Source organism: Primulina huaijiensis, chromosome 1 (genome assembly GCF_012295235.1).
Source record: "Primulina huaijiensis isolate GDHJ02 chromosome 1, ASM1229523v2, whole genome shotgun sequence".
Taxonomy (NCBI): Eukaryota; Viridiplantae; Streptophyta; class Magnoliopsida; order Lamiales; family Gesneriaceae; genus Primulina; species Primulina huaijiensis.
In genome coordinates, this window is record NC_133306.1 from 25,239,948 (window position 1) to 25,254,838 (window position 14,891).

The 14,891-nt window shown below is 36.7% G+C and overlaps 3 protein-coding genes across 6 annotated transcripts; all 3 read right to left on the reverse strand.

The window, feature by feature from the left end:
* Positions 1 to 186: 186 nt before the first annotated feature.
* LOC140988336 (E3 ubiquitin-protein ligase RHF2A-like) lies at positions 187 to 4,911 on the reverse strand. Of its 2 annotated transcripts, none has more exons than XM_073457370.1 (9): positions 4,681 to 4,911; positions 3,461 to 3,592; positions 3,335 to 3,381; positions 2,756 to 2,818; positions 2,549 to 2,657; positions 1,907 to 2,295; positions 1,705 to 1,815; positions 1,132 to 1,463; positions 187 to 462 (listed from the first exon to the last, which is right to left on the reverse strand). In XM_073457370.1, the coding sequence occupies exons 2-8, from the start codon at positions 3,590 to 3,592 to the stop codon at positions 1,151 to 1,153; spliced, it is 1,164 nt and encodes a 387-aa protein (XP_073313471.1). In that variant the 5' UTR covers positions 4,681 to 4,911; the 3' UTR covers positions 187 to 462; positions 1,132 to 1,150. The 2 variants fall into 2 exon arrangements, with proteins under 2 accessions (XP_073313471.1, XP_073313468.1); XM_073457367.1 differs by having other exon boundaries at positions 1,110 to 1,463.
* Positions 4,912 to 7,300: 2,389 nt separating this feature from the next.
* LOC140972856 (uncharacterized) lies at positions 7,301 to 7,732 on the reverse strand. The gene has a single exon (XM_073435317.1). It carries the CDS (start codon positions 7,730 to 7,732, stop codon positions 7,301 to 7,303), a length of 432 nt encoding a protein of 143 aa, XP_073291418.1.
* Positions 7,733 to 9,620: 1,888 nt separating this feature from the next.
* LOC140988344 (disease resistance protein RPM1-like) lies at positions 9,621 to 13,528 on the reverse strand. 3 transcript variants are annotated; one of them, XR_012177327.1, is made up of 2 exons: positions 10,241 to 13,528; positions 9,621 to 10,131 (listed from the first exon to the last, which is right to left on the reverse strand). XR_012177327.1 is itself a non-coding variant. In XM_073457375.1 (2 exons), exon 1 carries the CDS (start codon positions 13,425 to 13,427, stop codon positions 10,647 to 10,649), a length of 2,781 nt encoding a protein of 926 aa, XP_073313476.1. In that variant the 5' UTR covers positions 13,428 to 13,528; the 3' UTR covers positions 9,621 to 10,440; positions 10,622 to 10,646. The 3 variants fall into 3 exon arrangements, 1 of the variants encoding a protein (XP_073313476.1); XR_012177326.1 differs by having other exon boundaries at positions 9,621 to 10,159; XM_073457375.1 differs by having other exon boundaries at positions 9,621 to 10,440; positions 10,622 to 13,528.
* Between the last annotated feature and the right edge of the window lie 1,363 nt (positions 13,529 to 14,891).

The following is a 14,891-nucleotide window of genomic DNA, read 5'->3' on the forward strand; positions in this document are numbered from 1 at the left end:
TCGAATTCTACTTCCAATCGTTCTGTTTCACAATGGTTTCAATGGTTACCATCTATTAAAAATGTTACATGATAATACCAGATGTCAATCATCTTCGGACATGAAACAGAAAGATCCGAACAAACCAGAAATTGAAGATATGGAATCAATAAATGACAATAAATCCGAGCATAAATTACCAAACACTAAAGGAACTGACACCAAGGCAGGTCACTCGTGGCTCTATTTATAGCAACATACAGTCAAGGACACGTGATAATACCATAGGACAACATGAAGAAATGACTCAAAATGACAACAAAATATACAACTAATTAATGTGCCATTTATACACCGGTTTCAAGGTCCATGGAGGAAATACTTTATTGCACCAAACTGGAACACTTCTTGTAATATTTAAGGTTGCTGCATTCGTGACCAGATGGATAGCGTCACAAGCAGAATCAACGAGGTAAAATGTACCTGACAATCAAAGATTCCACAAGATCAAAAATAGCAGAACAAGATAGACAGCCTTACACAACAATCATATCAACAGCAAGTAAATTTAGAAACTTGAACCACAAAGGCTCGGTAAATAGCCAAGTAGCTGAGTATCAGAGACAATTATCCGGCATTAGCTTTTGCATGGACTTTATGAAATGTGCAGTATTTTGAGAAGGAAAATACATAATTATTATGCATTAGCTTGTTACCTTTGCAAATAAATAATGCCAATGACCATTTGAATGGGTAAATTTTAAAATTTAGAAAACTCGTTCTCTCTTAAAAAATGAACAGGTTTTAGCCATCTCAACGTGAGACAATTTATATGCCAATTAAAACCAGTTGATTTTTTTCCTAGACCAACCATACAAATGTAATTTACATGGAATGGTCTTAATCCAAAATGATCGGAGGGGAACTCAAAAATTGCAGTAACACGGGGATAAACCAATTTTATTCAAGGTCAAACAAAAGCAAATTTTTTCTCACAACCTTAAAACTAAACCAGTCTTGAGATTCATTAAATTGCAGCCCAAGTATTCAAAGAAAGTATTAAACAAAGCAGTGACAGCATTCAATTTAACAAGCCAAAGAAGATATCAAAGTAAGAGTGTAAGACTTACTGGAAAAAAGAAGCACGATTACTTTGATGCTGAATTAAGATTTAGTTTGATGCACTAGCAGCACATGGAGCTCGTGTGTTATCCTCGTTCAAGGAAGAGCTGCCACCTATCTCTGTAATATGCTGCTGTTCAGTAGGGCCTGAACTTGAGCTATTCAAAGTAATGTTTGACACAGTGGCTATGTTGGTTCTATCGACTTCCGATATTTCAAGATGATCCATCAGTCGAGATACAGGAGCAATAACTTGGTCAACCTCTCTATGAACTTCAGGGCTGGGGTCGGGAATTGAACTGTTGCGATTGAACAGTTTCTCCTTCCAACCTTTCGTGCTCTTAGTAATTGACTCCTTGCATCTGGAAAATACAGAACAGAGGCGTTATTACAATTAATCATATTATCATTCTTGAAGTTAGGGTCTCTCCTAAAGCACTTTTATTAAATTCATGTGCCTTATTCTCCCTTCACGATCTTCTTGCCATTACTTTCAATCTGCATTTATGTAAGTTTGGAAGAAACAAGGGAAAATTTAAAGATTTTCATAATTAGGACTGGGGCTGAAAATGAAATGCAGCACAATTCCAAATTTACACGTACTTCATTGACCATGCACCAACACGGGACTTCAGAGACTCCGAAAATGACTGGAAATCTGATGATCCAACTCTATCTTGGTTGCTAGTTTGAGAAGACTGGGCAGGATACCATCTGCAATACGCAATTCACTTCTTGATGAACAACTAAAATTCTGACCCCTCTAACAGTAGAAGAGTTTAAAATGATCAACAAGCATATAAACCTATTGGCCGAGGTTGTTCCCTGCTGATCTGCACCTGCACTTGATGCTGATGCTGAAGTCAAAAGCTGATCAGCTTGGGCAGATGAGGGTCGTGCAATGACCGGTGCAGAGTCTTCTCCTACAGTCATGAAAGGAGAATTTGAGCCAGCAATCATGAAAGTAGGAGCTGGATCACCGACATCTCTTTGATCAACCGAAGAAGTGGCTGAACTTGCAGGAGACACATTAGGGCTCGAAAATACCAAAAAATGGGGACGGCCTTGAGCAGAGGCCCTACTCCTCTGACCTTCTCTCCTAGCAAGCTGACGAGCCCTTCCCATGGCAGCAGCGGCTGCTAAGTGCTGAATAATTCGCTCTTCAAGCTCGGATTCACTAGCGCTGACTGGCAACTGAACCAGATGTTCAAGGAATTATTAAGTAAACGCAACTAAGAATAGCATGTATTTAAACTAAGCCATTACCAAAGGTGGACCCAGGATTCATTTGAGGGAGGCGAGACGGGCTCAAATGATTTGGGGAACAAAACTCACCTTTTCAGAAAAAATTTAACAAAATTTTATTTTCCTTCAAGGCTTTCAAAGGATCTCCCCTGCTTTTAACTAAAACAGTGAATACAAGAATACAGAAACAAGAATATCCTACATGCTGTAACTCAAAATCTCCAAGGGTTGGGTGACGAAATATAGTGGTAGTTCTTGGTGGGTTCATCCGCATATTCCTCTCATGCTCCACAGCATCAAGCAATTCTTGGCTGCCAAATAAGCATAAAATGAGATTCATCACTGATTAATACTTCCAAGAAGAAACAGAAGCATAAAGGGAAAGCTGCAGATAGCAAAATTAGTACACCTGCCAGGATCCTTCAAGCTGATGGGTTGCCAACACATTGGGCACTGGGAGCTTCTCTGGCACCTAAAGATGATCATATGAACTGATTAAGATTCTGCTCCTAGATGATGAATACTGAAATCTCTGTAGAACTTTACTATTGAGTAATAGCCAACCTCTTTACAGAATAAAGTTCCTACATCTAGTCCCTCTAATTAATGATTATATATTCTGTTTTGGATAAGAGATACAGTCGAATGATCCAAATGACTGTAGACTAAACAAACATTCAGTTCACCCTACCTTTCTCCACTCCAGTTGAGGATAAGAATGCACAAGCTTGTTGAACCTTTATATAGACGAACTTTAGGACAAACAGAGATTACAAGTTCAATTTATAAGTGCAAAGAACGCCAAAATTAAAATAAGTAGTCTGAGAATTATATATCCATAAAACATGCTTAACTCTAATGCTACTGTCTTGTGAGAATCCTTAGGTAGTGGAGATTAGCAAGTAGCAAAAGGCATAATCATAAGATCAACATAAAAAAAACTGTTTGCCCGGCAAAACTTTTATTGGCGGAAATGTAAGTTTTGTACCATTCAAGAATGCACTGAAGATGAAACTCATGCTTACAACTGGTCACCTGAAAAATAAAAAATAAATTAATCAACAGAAGGTCAATCTTGATCCAAAGTGGTAGGAATTATAAGCTTTAACCATACTGTTGGAGGATCACTATCAGAAAAATCTTCAAGGCATATGCTGCAAGCATCATCACATGCTTCTTGGATTCCGCCTTCCACAAAAGCTGCAGCCGATGTCAAATGGTTCTCAGGCGTCATTCCCTCTTCCATCTATAACAGATAGTGAAATCTTGATTACAAAAGAAAAATCACATATACAAGAAAAAGAACGATCTTGCAACAATCACACATCTCAAATTAAAAAAGAACTGTGTCGATCATGAATATTGGTAAAGAAACCCAAGATATGCACCTCATTGTTTAGCAGAAAATAAAACTCAATGATGATATCGTGACAATTTCAACTGAATTCACAAATGATGAGACCATTGAGTTGGATAAATTAACACCCATAAAAAGAGTATAAGATCAAATAAAAAATCTATGTACAATCAAAGTAGGTGCATATAGCAGAAAATAAAACTCAATGATGATATCGCGACAATTTCAACTGAATTCACAAATGATGAGACCATTGAGTTGGATAAATTAACACCCATAAAAAGAGTATAAGATCAAATAAAAAAATCTGTGTACAATCAAAGTAGGTGCATATTTCCTTGAGAGCAGATATTCACAAACGCTTCACCTTAACAGAAAATCAAGTATCAAATCAGAAATGGGTGATTAAACAAAGCACTGAAATTTAAAATCTACGATTATACTCCAGATTGGTGAAACGAACGCCTCAGAAAAGTTTTGTTAAAATTTTTAGGATTTTTAATTGAATTAAACCATCCAAAAGAAAAAAAAAAGTCACTTTATCAGCAAAAAACAATCAATATCAACAAAACGCTAGAAAATAATAAAAGAGTTTGGTAATCAAACTTCGTTATATACCCAGAGAGTCCAAGCAGTTAGTAACACAGAAGAAACGCAAGACACGAAGAATTAAAAAGTCAAACATAAAATTTAAGAACTGCAGTATCGGCAAGTAATCGAGCCCCTTCAGAATTACTAAAAATAACCCCAAATTTAACGTGATTTCAAAAAACAGCTCATTTCAATGTTTCCAAGCGTCCCAAATCACAACCAAAAATAAATAACACACCCCCTCCAAAAAAACAAAAATACTGAAAAAAAAAAACTTGAGTTGCTGTATATACAATCTGCACAAAGTACTTACAACAAAATTTAAATACTCAGTGTCATCAACGATCCATCAATTACAGATGACCAAAAACATGTATAGAAATTACCTCAAAGAAAAGACTCCTCTTTTCGCAGTGTAATCAACAAAATCGGAGATTTATGCCCAGATCAAATCTCGACATAATCGAATAACTGATTCATATATCAGAGGATAGGAGAAGTGGGCAGGCGAAAAGATTTAATTTTAATGAGAGAATTTGGGTTCACAAAAGTGAGAATGGGAAGAAGTCTTGCGGACTTTTCTTTCGTTGGTTTCTGGAGAATGATTCCCCTTTTTTCTTTTTATTTTTCTTTCGGTGATTTAATTAAACTTAAGTTTGGTCTCCACTAACCAAAGTTGGAAAGTTAACACGTACCATGGTCATATATTAAGTGTAAAACTGTAAATTATGAAGATTATTTTTGTTAATTTAATTAAATTTAATTTTGGTTATATTAATTAATAATTATTGGTCGGATTCTATATTTGGTACTAGGATTCATATAAGAATGAAGACTAGTATCTTGTGAGACGGTTTCATGATCTTTATTCGTTAGACGAGTCAATCATGTCCATATTTTATAATAAAGAGTAATATTTTTTTTAATAAATGACTCACATTAAATACACGTCTCAAAAATTGACTCGTGAGACCGTCTCACAAATTTTTTGTGTAAATGAAAAGATAAGCATAGAGAGAATCGCATGGAGACCGATTGAACATAACTTTAGGTTTTCTTGCATTTTAAAATTTGAATTACACCGATAACAGTAGCCATCTTCTCAATTTTATAATTAATATTATAATCAATGTTATATGTTTGGTCTCCGATAATTGCAAGTTATGCAATTATCAAGAGAGTTGATTGAAAGTAATAATTGCTCTTAGAGTAAGTCTTTTGTGAGACTGTCTAACGATCTTTATCTCTGAGACGAGTCAACCCTATCGATATTCACAATAAAAAGTAATACTCTTATCATAAAAATTAATATTTTTTCATGGATGACCCAAATAACATATTCGATCCACGAAATTGATCTGTGAAACCGTCTCACAAGAGTTTTTGTATTGTTTATTATAGTGAGAGAGCATCGAAATTTGACGTCGTTGAATAGATTAAAAATATTGGAAGAATATAACTCATTATTTAATATAAAATTAATCAATTTCAATTTTTATTTAAATTAAAAGGTAACATACAATAAAATGAAAATTACATTTTCCCCCTGAACCTTGCATTCATTAATCATTACCATCTAATTTGGTAATGTCCATCTAAACATCCCAACTATGTCGGTAATGAAAAATTATCTTAACTATTTCTTTAAATGGATATTTGTTTCTGCTTTCTATCGCCGACCACATATTAAGTCATTTTTCAAAAAAAGGAAAAAAGAATTAAAATATACGATGAGAACAAAAAAACTAAAGAATATATATACCAATTAAAATATTTTTGCTCCCAAATATAAAATATTATTGAATAATACTAAAAGTACAACTAAAATACCGTACAACGATATTTACAACAATTATATAATGAGATTTTGATAAATGAAATTTTTATATTGAAATTTTTTTATTGTATGAATTATTTTATAAATTTGATTGTTCATACAACTTTATTCCATGTTATTACTCAATCTTTAAAATAAAGAAAAAAATTGCTTTTTCCCTCATTGGGTCAATAAAAATCTAGAATATACTAATACGAGTCAATAAAGTTGGGCATAAAACTACCACAGGGTTAGTCAAAATGATTGTAACCAATATATCATAATCAATTGAATGCATTTAATTCGTTGTACTCAATTTCCATATGCCAGATAGCTTCTTAGGATATTATTTCAAGGTTGTATCCATCGGTTTATATTCATTCAAATCATTGTATTTTACTCCCCGCTTTTGAATCTCGCGTTTTTAGAATATTGGTTTTGACAACCATTTGCAATAAACACAACTGGTTTTTAGACATTATCATTTTTGGACGTTCACCGATCCTGCATAAAGAATTAAAACCAGATAGAATCCATAACCATATATTCATAAAGAAGCAAGACAACAATAAAAAAAGAGAATCTATGTTCATGTTCTTGCTATCAGCAACTGAAACCTACATCATCATTTTTTGTCATCTCATATTGAATCATGCAACCTACTTCTCAATAGCTGAACTCCTCGAGCTTCAGCACCACAATAGCTTCCGTAACAAAAGCTATGGCAGGTGTGCTTACTCGATTCTCCAACATATAAGTTTATACCTATAGCTAAACACAACTCATCATCCTCTCACGTCTAAACTTATGATGTGATAATATCCAATGGATAAACGAAAAAATTAAGATTCATGCTAAAAGTAAGGATTTTCTCCGAGAAAAGAAGTAAAATTGGGTCATTTTTAGGCATTTTCTATACTTGCAGCTTACATATTTTGGCATATGACTTGCCTGCATAATGGAGGTACGTTAATCAAGAAATCATCATGTAAACTCATATTTCATCAAGGCTTGAACAATTTTTCAGTCACATTGTATACCCTGTGGAATTGAAAATTCCAAAAAATATTGCTGTGAATTTCAGACATGCTCACACATCTACACACTCGTATTGTTTAAAACTTATGAGGTATCCATCCCTGCTAGGTGGGACTCGTCGAAGAATATGCACTTCAAGAATCATTACCAACTCAAGAAATCATGCCATTGACTTGTTGCTCGTTCCTCTGAGAAGCACTCCTCCAGAACCCATACGCATAGAAATGGTCCCAAATCTCACTGTCCCATTCAACGGTGTCGCTTTGGTCGATCGATTCCTCATCACCGTAACAATCATCTGTACAGAACCCAAAAGAATTATCTTTCCACTGATTCTCCTCCTCCTCCATTGAATTCTTCTTCTTCTTTAACAATCTATGACGCTTCCTCCTCCTCCTCCACGCCTTCTTGCACAAACCGGTGGGCAAGCGATAAAGAGCGAGGATTAAAAGATGTATCGTCGCGCATGGACAGCAACAAATGATCGCCGCGCAATCTCCCGCGGTCTCGCCAATCCTGCCTCCCCGGTGTCTCCCGGCGCGGTTTTCGCTTCTGATTGTAGTCGATGCCGTCATCGTCGCCATCAACCGCGATTGCCTGACATTGGTGCTGCTGAAGCTCCACTACTTAAATTTATTTCCAGTATTACAAGGGAAAAACTATGATGTTAAAAAAATCTAAAGATCCGTGGTCAAATCGAAAACGTAACAGGTGATTGAAAGAGATGTAATTGGTTGAATTATGGCTAAAATAGAGGGAAAGCAGGAACCCTAATTTCAGATGAGAACGACTGCGTTTACGGACACGATTAGGCCGCGTTAATAACGTGTCCTTAGATAATATTTCATCTCTCATGTTTGACATAATTAAGTACATAATCAATGATTAATGTTATTTTATATCATTGACAATAAAAAGTAGAAAATATGAACATCAAAACAAATAATTACAATACAAATTAGCTAAATAGAAATCTAACAATTAAAAATAAATTATTATCTTAAAAATTTTGAAAAACTATATTAAATATAATGTTTGTCTTTGAATTTTTTTTTATTTATCATTTTCACATATCAAAATTTTTAGATCCATGGGATTCGTAACTCTATATACAATTTGACCATGACTGAAAATGAGATTCTTCAAAAGAAATCCTACATGAGACAATTATTGATACCGACTTTTGTTGGTTGTCATTGCGTATGATGCTGTCTTCGTTGGAATTTAATAGAAAGTTTTGGATCAACAAGGGGTTAATGACATTCTTGGAATAAACATTTTATTGTTCAAGAAAGGGCTTCTCCTTGCTTTTAAAATATCTGCACAATCAGGAAGTAAAAGAGATCCTTAGTGAGATGCCGGATAGTTTTCCGGCGTAACTACTCCGACGTTCATATCAATATTTTGTGAAGAGAATAAAAATTTCTCTTGCCAAAGAATATGTATATGAATGTGTCTTAGTAATAAACAAATCTTGATATTTATAGTAGGAAAACCAATGATGATTTTGTTTTTAATGTCCAGCTACTACTCATGATGGGAAGGCTGCTCATGCTTCTGTTTTACTGACACTGTTAGGTCTGACAACCCATGCTGGTTTCGATTGAGTCCGGTCACCTTTTTACACGCCAAAGGATATCCTAACCAAGTCATGGTACCCCATATTTAAAACACGACATCTGTACTGCGATGTCTAGGAAAGAATCCTGGTGGCAGAACTCACCTCGGATGCTAGTTACTTGGGCTTCTGCCCCTGGGTCCTTTCCTTCCGTCGCCAAAGATTCATCGAACCTCTACTACCCGGGTTCCTCCTTCTGTCTTCCCGGGCTAAATCCCTCCTGGAGATGACCCGAGAATAGATATTTCAATTCAAATTATTGAAATGGAGGGTGAAGTATTACTTGTATTTCTCGGAAATGTGATGTATCTCTGGTCTAGGCTTGGCTCAAATTCATGTTCTTCACAGACAAGCACGACAACAAAATGCAAAGGGACAACTGCATCTCGATTTATGCTTGAAAGCTTTGGTACAAAACATTCCCAACTCAACAAAATCAGCACATTATACAAGAACACAAACAAGACGTTATCCACGGGCGCATCGAGCAGGGAAAAGGGATGGTATAGAGCCCCTTCACCTCACAAAGTTTTCAAATTGCAGGTTCTTATAATCTTTCCATTAACTCGAGTGTCGATCCATACCAGAATCTATTAAATCTCTTTCCCCGTCATGCCTTGCTCGAATCGATTTCAAAAGGAAGAAGAAACTGCTTCTATTTATTTTATTTTAGTTTTGATTACTTGGTAAGTGAGTGGCGGTATTCACGTCTTATGTAACTGCGCCTTGGGCATTGTCTAGTGGTAGTTCTTTTGCATATACCGACTCAGCGTTGATTTTATATATGACATGCTTTTGATTCAAAAATAAAATAAAATAAAATAATGACACATCCGAAGAGAAAAGCACAACTTAAAAAACATGCTGTTGTCTCAATTCAACATTGACTAGGATGAAAAGCACTTCTTCAGAAACATGTGCAAGCTTCCACACAAGCTCTCCTTCATGTTTCTACATAGAAAGTCTCCTAATGAATCTCTCCGACATTTTAGTGAACTCCACAAGCTTAAGATCTCTTAATCTGCTCCCGGACAATTGTAGTTCAGCGAGCGCTTCAAGAGAACATACACACTGAGGAAACTTCTCCAAACGTCCCTTCAGAACAACCTGACGAAGAAATGGCAAAGGTGAAGAAGATAAAGATCGATCCGAATCCATCACCTCGTCCTCATCAATGCTTGAAATGTATAATGAGCGCAGGTTTGTAAGTTTCCCCAGCGACGAGCAAAGATCCATTCCATCTTCTCTTCTCAACTTTGTAATGCCTAATTTTCTGAGTTGAGTCAGCTTCCATATTTCCCGCACTATTTTAATGCCATCTGCTTCGTCCCGATTATTATGACTCGTGCCTCCGAAATTTTTGGGCTAGCATGTGAAACTCGAACGAAAATTACTTCAAATTGAATAACAAAAAAGAAAAGTTGAAAAAACTTAACCCTAAAAATTGCATCTTGCCAAGGAGAGGAGAACTTACCATTTTTCCAAGGTGACTCAGTTCATCGCTTTTTTTGTTTCTTCTTTGCTTATGGTCACTAAAAATCGTGTCTTTATCCCTGGTTTCCAGTGGTCAGTGGATTCGGTGGTTAAGGGCTTGAGGTTTGATGCCCATTTGAGATGGAGAGATGGGTAGAGGGCAAATGAGAATGAAGGACCAATCGAGGGTACATACGTGGACTGAAAAACCGAACTTTGCCAAGCAAGAGGGGAAATTCATCGCTAACGGTTGTTCCTGTCAAATCTTAGATCAGGGAGTGCAAAATAAAAGTTTTGTTGTGTCAGGGACATACAGACTGAACAATAACTGTAGTTTCTGAACTGGATTTTTATCCAATTTACTCTTATTGGAATCAAATACATCCGAACAGAATATCCGATTCAAACTAGAACTGTTGTAGTTTCCATTCATAATTGACTCGATTCCAAACCTCAACTTTGGAAACATGCGCAAGCTTCCACTCAAGCCCTCCTTTGTATTTCTGCCTGGTAAGTCTCCCAATGAACTTCTCCGACATTTCTGAGAAATCAACATACTGAAGATTGCGTAAATGCTCCATGCCCTCTGGCAACTCCTCCATTAGTTTACACTCCTCAAATATCATTTCTACCAGATGAGACATGGAACCCTTCTCCACTCTCACGCGTCTCAATCCTCTTAATCTTTGAAGAATCAATTTCTCGAGCTTCTGAAATTTTCTGTCCTTGAAAATCAATTCTTCACCTTCATATGAAAGTCTACCAATTCTTAGGAATACCAGATTGGGCAAAACTTCGAGGTTTTGTAATGGATCCTCTCTTAATCTGCTCCACTCAAAATGTAACTCGGTGAGCCCGTCAAGGGAATAAACCCACTGAGGAAACTTCTCCAAACGTCCCTTCAGAAGAACTTTACGAAGAAATGGCAAAGGAGAAGAAGATAAAGAGTTATCCAAATCCATCACCTCATCCTCATCGATGGATTGAATGGATAACGAGCGCAGGTTAATAAGCTTCCCCAGCGACAAGCAAAGATCCATTCCATCTTCTCTTCTCAGCTTTGTAATGCCTAATCGTCGGAGTTGAGTTAGCTTCCCTATTTCCCGCACTATTTTAATGCCATCTGCTTCATCTGCATCTATTTCCCAAAGCTTTTGTAAGGATGTCAAGTAGCGTCCTATTTCATACGGAGCCTTCAAGGTTCGTGTAGTAGAATGAAACGCGTCCACATATCCGTACGAGTACACTAGGAGATGCCGAAGCTTGTGAAGTTTCAGAATATCAACGGGCAATTCGGTCACTTTGGATTTCTTCAGATCTAATGTCTCTAAGTTTCGAAGATTTCCGATTGATTTTGGAATAAGTTTGATGTTTGTCCTCTTTAAGCATAGATATTTGAGGTTATAGAGTTTGAACACTTCACTTGGGATGCTATCTATTGGAGCTCCTCTTACATCTAAAACTTTCAATAGTCTACAACGACCACCAAAAACCTTTTGGAAGACCAATCCAGATTTTGAATCTACAAACTCCAACCAAAACAAAGATCGAAGATACTGAACATTGCAGCATTCCTTTGTGTCATTAAATGTAGTATCAACTGCCATGCGTCGGATCTTATCAGGATAGTTCACTTCTTCTCCGCAGGGTACAATGAGAAGATTGTGTTCTATTGATTTTGAAATGATGTAGTTTCGTAGAATGTCATGGATACGAAACTTGCTGGGCCTTCCATCTCTATATGTATATGCTACCTGGATTAGACTTCTGTTTAGAAGCTCGTTAAGGTAGGACTCTGCCACTTCTTCTTGTGTCTTTCCGTCTTTTACCTCCACGAAACCTTCTGCTATCCATAATCGAATTATTTTCCACTTTAAGAGCAATTCATCTTCTGGAAAAATGCTCAAGTATAAGAAGCAAGCTTTGAGATAGTAGGGGAGGTCGTAATAGCTAAGAGAGAGTAATTTGTTCATTCCTTTGAGAGAGTCTTCTTGTGATTCAAGACCGATGTTATGCTCGAACATTTTCCAATCTTCAAGATTGTTGTTTTTGGTTGCTAAAAGACCACCGATAACAACAAGCGCAAGCGGCAGACCCTCACATCTCTTTAAGATACTTTTAGAGATTTCATTTAAATATGGAGGACACGAACTTCGTGGAAATGCCTTTCTGTAAAACAACTCTTCTGATTTTTCAGCTGTCAAAGGATTTAAATGATATAGATGGCCATTGGTCTCGCAACGAGCAACATTGCCTACATCGTGAAAGCGTGTGGTGATGATGATGCGGCCACGAGCACTCATTCTTGGAAATGCGTATCTAATGGATTTCCACGCATCAACTTTCCAAACATCATCAAGGACAATCACATAAGTTTTATCTTTGAGAAAGTTAGAAACATACTCTTTCATCTCATCACCAGTCATTTCTTGTAGACTTTGAGGCGGTAAAAGCTTGATTTCGTTTGCAAGATGTTTAATCATGTTTCGCAAAAGAAGCTCCAAGTTGAAATTCTCTGAAACAGTAATCCACACATGGGTATTGAAATTGGCCTTCACTGATGAATCATCGTAGATCTTTTTAACAAGGGTTGTTTTGCCCAATCCGCCCATCCCTACGACTGAAATGACCTTAAGCCCATCATCACTCTCCATAAGCCAATCTAAAAGTTGCTTCTTTGGTTTTTCGATACCCACAACCTCTGCTTCTTCCAATAGAAGCGCGTCACCTCGAGTGTCATACGTTTTATTGATCGATCGTTCATTCATACCATCGTGCACGTCTTTGAATCTCTCGCGACTCTTAGACACGTTCTCTAGTCTTAACCGGATTTCTTGGAATTCAGAAGCAATTCGATGGCGAGCTCTGAAATTTTTCAGCGAGGCATACATCTTTTTGATGTACCAATTCAACACACTTGTGTCACGACGTTGATAGGCAAATCGGAGCATGTACATTTCAAGAACATCTTCAGTATCGTGAGTGATTTCTCGCACTTGCTTGATCCATTCTTTGAGTTGTTCATCAGTTTCTTCTTTTGCATCAGCAGCTCGAAGGAACGCCCTCATCTGTCCCAATTCATCTCGAATGTACACGGCATTTTTTCCAATCCCTCGAAGCAATTCTTGCTCCTGAAGGAGCAAGATATCAAGCTTATTGACGAGAAAGGATGCTGCACTCTCGGCCATTCTTGTTTCTTCAAGTCCTTGTACGTAGGGTGGAATGGGAAATTGATTTGATCGTGTATTTGTTCAATTATTCGTTTACCAAAAGTTTTGTTCTTTACCAAAAGTTTAGATAGTGCATAGTTGTTTTTTCTAAAAATAATAAAATAAAATAAATAGATAGACAATGACTTATACCCACCCACCTCAATTTAATTATTGGAACAAGTTGGAATGGATTCTTTTGAATCCTACTCGTTAACTATAATTTTAACTAGCTCTTGCACTAATGGCGTATACAAATTTTAAAAAACCTTTGGATTGGTTTTCGAAGATAGTAAACTCCATATTTTTAATTGTACTTTTGTTTTTATATCACGATTCAACGAATCAGGCATTTCATATCTTACCACGAGCCATCGAATCTTTATGTCTGGTCAAGTGGGTGGGCGATCCCTATTTTTTATTTTTTATTTTTTTTTAATTTATGATGTAATAGCCTTTTATTGAAGTTAATGAAATATTTATTGAAAAAAGTCATTTAAGTGAATTTATGTGAATACAAAATTTTTTAAAAAACTACTGAACTCATTTTTATGGACTTAGGGTATGTTAGTATCATGTGCGGTAATTTAAGATAATAAATATGAAAATAAAGAATAAATTGGACACCGAGATTTACGTGGAAAACCTCTAAAAATTATTAGGGTAAAAACCACGGAAAAGATGAAAAGAATTCTACAATAATATTTTATGTTGTACAACTCACTCATTGTGTAATATGCGATCCGGGTGAAATGGATGAGCCGGGTCGGATGCTCCACCGGATCTGTTATCAAAATAGTGAAGGAAATAAGAGAAAGATGTGTGTGAACCAGAGGCTGCTTTCCTAGATGAATAAGATTCCCTACACTCAAGAAGGTAACCACGTGAATGGGCGCTGGAGAGGTATCCGGCGTGGCCACTCCGATGCTTAAGTCAGTGAAGGATTTAGACAAGAGACCAATGTAACCAGATGATGGTTGTGAGATTGGTGTGGAGGGTGAGTAGTAAATGAACAATAAATGTGTGTTCAATATCTAAATCCCCCAAATGCAAAGAGAGAACATGGTATTTATAGTAGGAGAAGTGATCATGACCTCGTTTTGTGTGCTACCTACTAATTATAGCATGACGGCTGATCATTTCCTATATTCTGACATGTAAAATCATATACTAGTCACATCCTGTCTGTCTGATTTTGTCAACCACTTGGATCGATGTCAGCGATGAGACAATTGCCCACATCCTATTCTGCTAGTACACTCGAGTGTGATGCTCATATCAAGGCTTTCTCGAGTAGTGAGTCATCAGCCGGGAATTTGCCCGAGAGCTCGGGCATCTGGTTGTCCGGGTGGATGACTTCCCGGATACTTGCTTGGCTGCTTATGATCTCTTTCTACAATTCTACCCTGATCCGGGCTATCTATTTCATATCTCGGGTCGTCT